Source organism: Coenobita brevimanus, chromosome 30 (assembly GCF_032717465.1).
Source record: "Coenobita brevimanus isolate Jiangsu-jjx chromosome 30, ASM3271746v2, whole genome shotgun sequence".
Taxonomy (NCBI): Eukaryota; Metazoa; Arthropoda; class Malacostraca; order Decapoda; family Coenobitidae; genus Coenobita; species Coenobita brevimanus.
Window position 1 is genome coordinate 9,013,379 of NC_136983.1, and position 12,931 is coordinate 9,026,309.

The 12,931-nt window shown below is 40.3% G+C and overlaps 1 protein-coding gene across 1 annotated transcript; it reads right to left on the minus strand.

Annotated features, from left to right (window-relative positions):
• Positions 1–11,563: 11,563 nt before the first annotated feature.
• On the minus strand, positions 11,564–12,019 carry LOC145395213 (uncharacterized). Its single transcript, XM_080268901.1, has one exon. It carries the CDS (start codon positions 12,017–12,019, stop codon positions 11,564–11,566), a length of 456 nt encoding a protein of 151 aa, XP_080125027.1.
• Between the last annotated feature and the right edge of the window lie 912 nt (positions 12,020–12,931).

The window sequence follows — 12,931 nt, forward strand, 5'->3', positions numbered from 1 at the left end:
ACAGCCTGCTATCAAGACTCAGCAGTCCTCCTACATACCATTCACCTCTACCTGTCACCACTTCGGCGCTAACACCCACCGTCCATATTGAATACATGCTAGGGCTGTCTCATACAGGACTGGTGTATTGGTATTAGCGGGGGTATTTTTACGACATGTCGGCGGGTCTTCTGGTAGATCAGTAAAGCCTGATTTAATGAAATTCAAATCCTTAAACTGTTCCCTGCCCCAGCCGGGATTCGAACCTGGGTCCGGTGGGACTGCAGGCCACCTCTCTACCGATTGAGCCACCGCCTCCCGCTACTACATACTAGGCAGTACGTTGTTATTTTTGAGCTTTCCTATATATCTGGCCGTGCAGACCCATCAACGGCGGGAAACTACCACCTCCGCATCCCGTCTTGTCCAGTTAACTAGCGTGCCCTTGTGGTACTGAGCCTTGCCACAACGAGGCACGGGTAAGAGCAGGGAAGTTTGTTCCCGGATGGACGCCGATTTTGCGTCTCCCCCCCCCCCTCAGTAGCAGGGGCTCCATAATAGACTTCACATCACCTCCTTATCTGGGTTACCGCCCAGAGTTCTAAATGGTTTCCTGGGTTAAGGGAAACCATTAAGCTTCACTCAGTTTAGAGCCACGTGTAGTGGAAAGAGGAGTTTCAAAAAGTGACAGGAGGAATAGGAGAAGTAACAAAAGGGAAGAAGAGCACAGAAAAATACGAAAGAAGTAGGCAGTATTGTATCAAGAGAACAGATGGTGGTCGTCACCACTTACCACCATGGACAGTAAGTAATTGTTACAGTTCAGTAGCAAATACAGTCGTAGATGTCAGCATGCCATGGCCTTCGTAGAGGGGATTACAGCTAACCAGTCAGGGTAATTGACTAGAGATGGAATAAAGGCAGAACATAACAGAGAACAGGACGGAAGGACGAAATTAGGAAGTGTGATGGGATTCAATGGGAAAGTTTAATAAGTTAAAAGTGGAAAAAGATTACAGAAGCTTTAGTCCTGCATCACTGCTCCAACGAACAGTTTTTATAAACATGCACTCTTTTCTTTGATACCTAGTATTATCGTAATATAGTCTTCACACACACACACACACACACACACACACACACACACACACACTCACACACACACACACACACACACATGCGCATTCTCTCTCTCTCTCTCTCTCTTCGCCTAATATATTTTTTGATATAGTAGATTTTTCCCCATACGGAATGTTCTCAAACCGTGCAGACGATGGTAGTTTGATGTATACATCTGTGAAGTGCAAGGTCAGTTCTATGCCTTTGCTGAAAATACACAGAAGTATTAGCTACGCCTTTCAGTAGTGGGGCATTTTTTTCGCACTACAGCCAGACGATTATATGTAGCATTCAAGGAGACGTCTGATGCTGAAAGGGATTAAAGGTGACTGTATAATGTATCCGTTCCACTTATGATAGAGGCGACTGGATGAAACAGTGGTGATGGTGATGATGATGATATTGATGATGATTATATACCCTTGCCATTTAGAGAAGGGGGAACAGGACGACGACGATGACGATGATGTTTATGTTAACTCCCGGACATTGTGTCATCAAATATCACGCTCTTGATCAAAGCCTCCCTCGGGTTGTATGATAGACGATTCTTTTTTTTCCCATGAGTAACACACACACACACACACACACACACACACACACACACATACAGTTTCTGATATGATACTTGCTTAAGTGTTAACCTACACGTTACCTCTTTTTAAAAAGTTTCTGGACTCTTCGTTAGGTGTGTTCCATTATTTTATTGCAAATAAAGCAAACGATTATACTGAACTGAGCGTGAGTTGTAGAAGCCTGACAGTGTTAACCCATTTGCGCCCAGTGGCCTCAGTATAGGATGGAACTAGGCATTTTCAAAAGTTAACAAAGGAGGCAACCTCTGGGTAGAGACCTTTGAGCTTTGCGACTATGAGCCGGTAGGCGGAGGGCCGTACGTTTAATACCCCTCCAGCACAATTCTTCACACAGGAACCCTGAGAGCTAATGAGTTTAGCACTGGCAGATCTATCAGTTTCTTTAATGCATTTGCGCCGCGTGTCCTCAGTACTGTATAGTACGGAACTGGGCATTTTCAAGTTAATAAAGGAGGAAGCCCGGGGATGAGGACCTAAAAGCTTCGCGACTATGAGCCGATAGGTGGAGGGCAGTATGCTTAGTACTGTACTCTTCCAGCACAATCCCTCATACAGGAACCCTGGAAGCTACTGAGTTCATTGCTAAACACCTAATGACAGACTCCAGTCAAGGCTACCAAGAGAAAAACAAATGAAAAATCGCCAGCCTTTGTCAAAGCTCATCATTATCAACCCATTTTACCATTTCGTCCCACCACTTCCTGTCTCTCACCATTACCCTTTTCTCGCCACCATCCCCCCCTCCTCTCTCTCTCTCTCTCTCTCTCTCTCTGATTATTCCACTTCTCGCCACTTACCCTTTCATCAGTCCTTTCATCGCTCCCCTATCACTGTTCCCCTCCTTACTACTCTCCCTCTACCCCTTATCACCACTCGCACTCTCACCACTGTCTCACCCGCCATTACCTTTAACCACCTCACTCCCTCCCTGATCCTCGTTTGTACCGCCTAACAATACACCTCTAAGTTATATACACTGGTCAGGCCTAGTTTATTTTCACCCTATATAAATTTCTATCCCAGGCTGAGAGGAAGTCGTAGCCAGAGTTTCACACCGAACGAACATTTGTTGTTGGTTGCTTGCAGTGTTCTAGACCGCACGAGTGATATCGTGAATTGTTCCTCTTGTAGCCTAACAAAGCCTTGAATTTCCAGTTTGTCAGTGGATAAGAGGCTTTCCATCATTGTGAAATAATGGGGTTCTTTCTTCTCGGTGTATGGACACTATCTCACCCCATCTTTGGAAGGAAGAAAGAGAAAGCGATGATGATTATGATGATCTATGAGGATGATGCATGTACGGTGACGATGACAATGACAATGATGATGGCGATGTTGATGGTGATGAATGGTATCCTGGTTTTCAGTTCTCTCTAATCAAGGACAGATTCAGAGAGTGAGGAAAAACCATGGCTCGGGGGTGTATTGTTCATTTAAGCAATCAAGTATTTTCCTATTTTCTTTGAAGATTATTTCCAAGGTACGTAGCAAAATAAATCGAAAGTCTTAATTGGGCTAATGTGTGCCTGAGATGGTTCAACTATTGTGCAAGGTATTCATCATATCTTAGGAGTAAAAGGTTTAATTCCAAGTCATCATCATCATCATCATCATCACCTTAATAACATTTGATGATAATGGGAATTATTTATCTTACGTATCATCATCATCATCACCCTAATTTTCATCATCATCAGCCTTCCTTATGATTATCTATTTCTTACATTCTGAAGATTAACTAGGTCTAATTTTTTCTCTACCATTTACAGATTTTGTGTTTCAGCTTTACCAGACAAATGATATTCCTAGCTCCTCTTAGTCTACATTCTCTGTTTTGAGGAGTAATCACTTTTTTTTTTTTTTATCCTCTGTTAAAACGTTCAACATTCCTAGACTTCAATGTCATATTCTTGGCTGTTTTCTTGTCACAGCAAAATCTCATCGCGTATTGTTCGTTATTTTTTTTCACTTCATCATCATCATCATCATCATCATCGCATTATCTCGGTCAACCCGGTCATCGTCACTCATAATCATCACTGTCGCGATAATCATCACCTTCATCGTCATCATAATCATCATCCTACCTTCGATAACATCGTCATCATCATTACCATCATCCAACCTTTTTTGTCAGAGTACTCATCCATTCACTCATACACTCCACCAGTATGGTGCTGCATCTCACATCCCACAGTACAGTGTAAGACATCTTACTAACCAAATTTCTCGCTATAACCGAAATTCTCTTCCTAACCCGGGCCCTATCCCTAACCAAGGTCATCTGTCTTACCCAGGTTCTCTCTCTAACCAAGGGTGTGTGTCAAACCCAGGCTGTCTCCCAAACTTTGGCCATCTCCCTAACCCAGGCCCTCTCCCTAACCAAGGTCATGTGTCTAACCCAGGCCCTCTACCAAACGTGGATCATTGTCCTGACCTAGATCCTCTCCCTAACCAGTGTCAGTTTCCTTCCCAAAGTAACATACATGATTCTCGTAGTGAAAGTTAAAAGCTAAACCAAAATCCTCTAGATCAAAACACTGGCGAATGTTCGCACTCGTAGCAAGTGACATTAGAGATGTGTCCTCTCCACTGTCAGACGATGTCACTTTATGAAAGTGAAGTTGAACAGGTTACGAATAAGTTTTCATGGTCTTTTGTTTATTACACACATTTTTTTAGGCTAGTTTCTTGAGTTACTGTGAAAGTATTTATCTGAGGTATCTGCACTTCATGTGTTCTAATATATGCTGTGTATTCAGTGAAGGTTGCATCCTTTTTTTTTTTTTTTTTTTTTTCAGAAATCAAAATGGCATGGTTTTTTCAGTCTGTATGGAATGCGCTTTAATTTTCTAATTTAACACAATATAACATCATTACACTCTTGCAGAAAAGATAATGTTGCATACTTTTTATAATGGTTTGATGTTTAATGTACCATAGTACTACTGCATTGTTTTGTCATTAAATCTTCCACATCATGCATTTGGTTTTCTGTTCTTACTTTCTCATGTTGGTCCTGATGTGTAAAACTGCTGGCTTAAAGTCAGCACGTCATAAAATGAGCCACTGGTTATATTTAAAAAAAAAAAAAAAAAAAAATCACTGGGTACACCCTTAGGTCTTCGTAAAGGGTATAAAATTTGCCCCTAAGAAATATGTGGCTGATAATAGGGTGCAACAAGAATCTCTTCATACGTTTTTCTGTCATTTTCTTCAGGAGCACGGCAATGACACATGCCAATTCCTCGACTTCCATGGTGAAACTACAAGTGGCTGCCACAAAACAGTGGCCCATTCGCTAAGTGGCGGGAGTATAGTATACGGCCTCCACCATACTGTATGTGGCGCCACTTTTCAGTGGCAACTCCAGCCACTGAAAAGTGGCCAGTGAGCTGGGGCCCCGCTTCGTGTTCCTGCATATGAAATTATTTTTTGAGCAAACCCTGCAGTACGTGTTGAAGCGCGCTTGCGGGCGCGCGTGTGCGAGCGTACGTGTGTGTGTGTGTGTGTGTGTGTGTGTGTGTTCAATTATTCTTAATACCACCAGATTTTTATTTTCAACAAAGCATGGTATTACAAGGATGTCATTAAGGTTTTTCATCACACCTGCGCGCCAAGCACGAGGGTTATTATTATTATTTTTTTTTCAGCAATGTTCGCCAATCCGTCCCGCTGTGTGTCTGTCTGGAAGAAGATAATAATATAAACTACTGAATGGAATTACACCAAGTTTGGCCTATTGACAAATCCATTATGGGAACAGTTGATTAATTTTGTCTGAAAACTGTCACAGCTTATCGGCCAGAGGCAAGATCAACTCAGCCTGTTTTGATCCCATTTAGATAAGACTTGGTAGGAGCACTGAGGCTCCTGACAGCATGGGGTGAGGTAATTTTTTAGAATAGTAAATGGAAGGTATAGGTCAGAGAAAGGTCAAAAGTTTGGTCCAGTGCTTATTCGATCTGGATCACAGTTTGTGGGAAGGTTTATGGTCAGACAAGGATCGAGTGGTTCTATTGTGAAATTAATAGGTCAAAAGTCAAAGTCAAAGGTCATAGTCACACTTTTAATCTAATTTGACTTATCTTGGTGGAAGTGTTGAGGGCCAGGCGAGGTTGAAGTGATCTGAGTTTGAGAACAATCGGTGGAAGGTGTAGGACACAGGCGAGGCTAAAAGTTCGGCCTCAGACCCATCATAGTAATTAAACCCCTCACAAGTAAGATTTTTTTCCAATTAATTCTTGTTATTACTAGATGATTTTATTGTTGCGCAATCCCTTCAGTGTGAAGACGAGCTTCTTATTTATGCTTCAATCAGACGATTTTTCTCAGGTTAATCCCTTCAGTTTGGGGACGTCTTATTTTATTTTTGAAACCACCAGATGATTTTTATTAAGTCATTTACTACGAGCAGGTCGTTTTTGATAGCCATTTCCTTCTTAGTGCCAAAATTCAGTCTGACACCATCAGCTCGAGGACGTCTAACTCTCGTATATGATATTATTCTGGACACCTGTTTTTCAGGTCAGATGCAGCCAATACTCCTCTCCCACTTATGGGGCTACAAACTAATGAAGCTGGAATCCAACCTTTACAGTCTCGTCAGGTTTTAACACAGGTCCGAGAGTGTGAGCAAGAATTATTGAGCACAAACGTTTATCTACTGCCAAAATCCGTGTCAAAGTCTTATGATACGTTGCTAAACAAATTTTCAGTAATCAGTTGAGACTGGAATCTTGCTGCAGTAGTTCGGGACCACGAGATATAACTACGTCGGCTCGAGTACATAACCTACATTTCATTCTTGCTATATGAAGATTATTTTCTTTGACCTTGGTCTTCTAGTGAAAGAGTTAATGAAGTTAGAACAATCTCTCTCAGGCTGAATAAAAACGTCTGGTAGCAGCAGGAATGAAGTATATAATTATCCTCGAGTTGAAGGAATGAAAGAAACAAATGAGAGGAACTACAGTATGTGTATCCTTTTTTATTTTTAAGTATTTTCATTTTTAAAAGAACGTTAATCTATCAGTTATTTACTGACATTTAGCTCAATGAAACTATGTCATTCCATAAGGACCACGCAAGTCTCATATGCCTCGGCTTCTTATTTATTCATGTAAGTACTTAGGCTAGCCCAGGCTTGGACGCTCCCAATGGGGCAATAAATGACTAGGTAAGATAACTGAGTAGTTTTAATTGACCTTCCCTTTCACTTTTTTTTTTCTTAATTTGTCAGTCGCCGATTAAAAGCGTTTGGTAGTAGCTGAAATATAGTTCTGGAGCTGTGCCGATCATGACAGATTTAATGTATTTTTTTTTTTTTACTCTTCTAGTTATTTATTACATTCCATTTCTCTCTGGAAGTAATGATGCATATGGGACACATAAGCTCCTAATACAATTTGCATGATACTGTCCATAAGTCAGGAGCTAAACTTCTGGTTCCGACCCACATAATGTGTATTTTATTCATAGTTTATGCAAATTTCACAGTGGCCTGTCTCTGTATTACATTCTTACGGCTTATGTTCGAGGTTCTCAATACCGGCAGAGTAAAATATTCTACCAGGGGATTTCTATCCGCTTCCCATCTTTTTTCCTCACTACCCCAAATGTGGCATTAGCATTTTGCTGCATCGTTCACTGTTTTGTTGGGTTGATTCACTGTATTATTCACTTTCATTGCGTCACTGTTTCGTTTTATCACTGTTTCCCCTTTCTCCTGCGTTCCTCTTCTCGGCTGGCTAGTTCACCTTTTTACTACTTCCACTTTTCCCTTTGCCCTTATTGCGTTCTGTCTCGTCTCACTGCTTCATTTTCTGGCTATTCACTTTTCTGTTTATCTGTTTCATTGCCCTCGTACTCTGTTCTTTCGTCTCATAATATAATCTTTCACTTCTCTCACTTTCCGTCGTACTTTGCTGTATTCATTTCACTGCTTCATTTCTATGGCTTATTCTCGAAGGTTTCAGCACAAACTATTATACTACATCTTACCAGATTTTTTTTTTTTTTTTTTTACCGTTGTCTAGCTTCCTTCCTAGTTTATTTTCTGTTTCACCGATGTTTTTTTTTTTTTTTTCATATGTTCCACCTTCTCTTTGGCTTTATTTTGTTGCATTGTTTCACCCTTGTCACTACTTTGCAGCATTTCACTATCATTCACTGCGTTGGTATATAGTTTACTGTTTCGACTTCCATTATCTGTCCCATTCCTCACGTCTTTCTTTTATTGTTTCTCTTCTCCTTTCAGAGGAAAACATCCAACAGCGAGATTTCGTTTTGCTTTCCATCTGTTTTTCTGATCATTTTTGTCCTCTCTTCCAGTCTGTAAACGTTCCACACTCCTTTTCCTTCAATATTTTGTCATAATGTTTCCCTGTTAAACTTTGTCTCCGTGTTTCTTTCCTTTTCACCAAGGAACTCCACCTTTTCACATCTTGTACCTTTTTTTTTTTTTTGTATCACTGATTTACTGCACTGTATCACTGTTTAACATTTCATTTTTTCACATTTCTCTTCCAGTTGCGTGGTATCCGTTTACTGTTTTTTCGTCTCATTACTCCAATATTTCCTTCTTTCACTTTCTTTGCCTCTTCATTTTAATTTTTCACTTTGTCTCGTTCTTAACCATGATATTTTCCTCATTTTCCTGTCATCGTCACTGTTTCGTTTTATCCATTCACTATATCGCTTTTTTTCTTCTCGCGGTTTGGCCATCCAGTCAATATGAAGCGCTTATCGGCTCGATTATCCAATTTTCTTTTATCACTTTCCTATTTGCTTCACTTTTTTTTCTGTATACTTTTACTCTTCTTGATTTTAAATTCACTACACCCCACACTGCCACACTTCACACTGTCACATCTCAAGTCCTTTACGGCATAGACTTTTCAAATTTCTTGTAAACTGCATCTTTATTCCACTTCATTTAACTCAGTTCTTTTTCCAGTCCTCCCAAATCCGCCGATAACTTCTTACCTTGACAATAAGAGATTGAATATTACCTGAAGTTCCAATGCTAAAATAGTTCATTTTTTGTTGCAAGATCACCAGTGTACTGTTTTCTCTTTACTATGCTTTCACTTTAACTTTGTCTAAATTTGCCATCTCTCCATAGTGAACGCTGAATTGTATAAGAGAGTAATACTGAATACGATGCTAGTCGAGAAAAAAAAAAGTATGGAAAGTATGTACAGCTGAAGTATTGTCTTAAGTACTCTGCCACTGAAGTATGTGAAATAATTTGCAAAGGAATTCATCGCCGTGTTAGGGGGAAAATACTGTTATAGTTTCCTTAGCTCAGTAATCAAGTCATTCACTTCTATTACGTCTTTTTCATATAATTTGTTATGTACAGGTGATTTGTATTTTTTTGTCTCACTGTTAAGCATAATATACTCGTATAAACTCCATTACGATGACACCATCACTATCCTATCCTTTGTTCTCGACGTACGGTTTTTAGATTCAGATATGATCTTCTTTGAGCGGGCCTCTGCTTACAGTTATTCTCTAAGGGTTTTCGAACGTGAACTGCTTCACTCCAGTAGCCTTTAACGACGCCCTATACTACGACGTTGTTGTCCAAGCATCTGTCTAATACTTCGTACTTTTTTTTTCGGGGGGAGGGGAGAGATTTTTCATATTGAGGGAAAACATGCATAGCCTTCATTAACTCTTCACTACGAGGGGAAATTTGTAAGCTGAGTTTAATACTGGTGATTCAAAAGTTACGTTACCTAGAGAAATTCTGCAATATGTTTTTTCTCTCTCTTTGTAGGGAAATGAGCCCAGTGACGTGTAATGACAATGGGTGCAAAGTACACTCGAGCCCGAAAATTCGCGACCACGTACCTTAGCTGTCTGTGGAAACTGTGCTGGTACCACTGAGTGGGGGATTTTTTTTTTTTTTTTTTTTTTTCCGGCCTATCAACCATTGGGGCCGAAGCCCCTGGTTATTAAGGCCATGTATATATATATATATATATATATATATATATATATATATATATATATATATAGAGATAAATATATATAAATATATATATACACAAATATATATATACACACACACACACACACACACACACACACACATACACACTTTCATGCATACATACAGACACACTTTCATGCAAAGGTACATAATATATATAATAATTTTAATCTATATTTTTTTTTTATTTTTTATTTTTTTTTTCTTGGTTTTATATTTTTTATACCTTATATTATAAAGAAAAACTAACCTAAAGACCCTAAAACTAATCACCTAACAGACAAATCGCTAACCTATACTAAATCCTAAGAGACAAATAATTAGACCTACACTAATGTTAAAAAAGCCTCAACCAAGAGAACACCATCGACTGCAGATATGTAATGCCTTTCTACATTACATACCTGCACTCATCACCTGGTGACTGTCAGTCGAGGCACAACCTAATATAGGGTACATCAATATATGAAAGGGAACCAGACGAGTCAGGAACATTTCCATATACATCAGCTGTCGTCCCTAATTAGAATAACTTAAGGAAGATAATATAATGTATTTACATAATTTGTACAAAAAGTGAAGAACCTCGCCCAGCAGGGGGAGGGGTCAGAGTACGTGGAATATATACCCCACCCCCTCACAATCTCTACATGGTTTGATTTGGTTTCATAAGGTTCGTCTGCATTAATAAACGCTATCGACATGGGATACTGATCCTAGATAAAACATATCACCTTTATCAGTTGTAGAGTTGAGTTTTTATTACTAAGAATTGTATGGAGCTGTAATTCGTTTGGGTAACGATACAATTGTCCCTTACTCTGTTATTTTATTAGTGAATGGATACAGTGAGGGAGTTAACACACACACACACCCACACACATAGGCTACACATACACACATACACATACACACATACACATACACACACACATACACACACATACACACACACACACACATACACACATACACACACATACACACACACATACACACATACACACACATACACACACACACACACACACACACACACACACACACACACACACACACACACACACACACAGTAGATGTTCTTTTGACATCAGTAATGTGTCCATCCGCCCTCGTTGTTAATAACTTCTTGCATTCTGGATGGGAGGGATGCAACAATGTTGTAAATATCGCCTTGTCGTCTCCGGAGTCGTTCCCAGTCATGCATACAGTGCTGCACAAGTGCTTGAGGTGTCCTCTCTTGTCCCTGGTCCCAGCTATTAACCATCATCGCCCAACAATTTTCTATTGGGTTTAAATCCGCAGCCTTAGCTGGCCACGGCAGCAGATCTATGTTCGGCTGGTCCCTGAACCATCGGCTTACGATTCGTGCAGTGTGGACGGGGCAGTTGTCCTAATAATGGCAAATACACATGGATAATAATGGCTCCTTATAGGTAATGTTGTATAATGACAGACTCAATTGATAAATTATAGACGTGTTGAATATGCGATAATTTATGACAGATGAATATAAGACATGAATATGGAAATGGAGTAGACAGTATTTGATATACTAACCTGCATGAAAATAAACCGTTCAGGATAAGGTATAGCCATAGCACGAACTGTAGGGACCATCACTTCCTCTAATATTTCAATATATTTCTCTGCAGTCAGTCTCCCGTCGATAGCAGTCAGTTCACCCACGCCGTATAAATGGACCCAGCCCCACACGTTGCTCGTCACGTGGCCACTTCATATATGTTTTCACTGTTGTATCTTGTTCCGTTGCGTCGCCAACAGTGAGGGCGTCCGTGTGTAGTAGAAGAAAAGGTTTTCTCGTCAGAGAATATCACTCCCCCCCAGTATTGAAGGTCCATGTTCACTGCTGTTGTGCGAAAACAAGGCGGCCGTTCCGATGCCTCTCAGTTAACTTTTCTTTTTCCGCTGGGATCCTATGATGCACTCCTGCTTCATGAAGACGTTTGCATACAGTTTTTCTGGACACTTGTAACTGAAGCTGCTCCCTGATTTGCATGGCATTGATGATGGGTGTTCGTCTTGCCTGCTCACTGATTCTCTGGTCTTCCTCAGGTGTTGTTTTCCTAGGTCTTCCGCTCCTCGGACGGTCACACACATCGCCTTCTGCTTGCCACCTAGTCCACCATTTCTTAACTGTTGTTTGTGACACACCTTCATCTTCTGCTATGGCAGCAACAGACATTCCTGCTTGTCTCTTGGCAACAAGCCTTGAACGAAGGCTTACTTTATGAGGGTCTTGAGCCATGTTTGCTGGTAGGCAGAAGTATGGAACCTGATCTCCGGCCTTAGGCGCCATTACGACAATTCCCTCGGATAAATCTGAGACAAATGAATCGTTACTCGAACGAATTACAGCTCCATACAATCCTTAGTAAAAAAAGCTAAACTCTACAATTGATACTACTCACGTCTCAATATCCTTCCACTGATAAAGGCGATATGTTTTATCTAGGATCAGTATCCAATGTCGATAGGGGGGGACTAAATTGTTACTTTGTTCCTCGTTATTTCCAGACGATGTTATTATTTTAAGTGAGTTCTATCGTGTTGGAGGGATTTATCAGGCTCATATCTAACCTCTAGACTCCTAACCCTCTACTCTATCCATAATGAATAATATCGACAGAAAACAGACGAAATAAAGTGAATAAAGGTTTGCCCGCCGTTGAAGGGTTAATGCAGACGAACCTTATGAAACCAAATCAAACCATGTAGAGATTGTGAGGGGGCGGGGTATATATTCCACGTACTCTGACCCCTCCCCCACTCAGTGTTACCAGCACAGTTTCCACAGACAGCTAAGGTACGTGGTCGCGAATTTTCGGGCTCGAGTGTACATTGCAACAGATTATGACCAAATCGATCATTTATGACTGTTCTCTTGTATCAATAAATATCACAGGATTTACCAGTGCAACCTGGCTTTTTAATCCGCATGTAGTTTGTTTACTTGAAGAGTATGGAATACTTTTTACAGGGGCGGATGTGTTAGGCTAAGTAGCTCCATTTTTCCGTGTGTAGTAATTAATTTACCTAATATTTTTCGGCTTGATATTTGGTAATCCATACGGTAGATTATTACAGGGCAGTAGAAAATCCAATTTGCTATAGTTGACATCGTTGCTAAAATTCACAATGCTACATTTCACGCTAATATACTAAACTGTAATATATCTCACTACCACCTAATACACTGCTTCACCTCAAA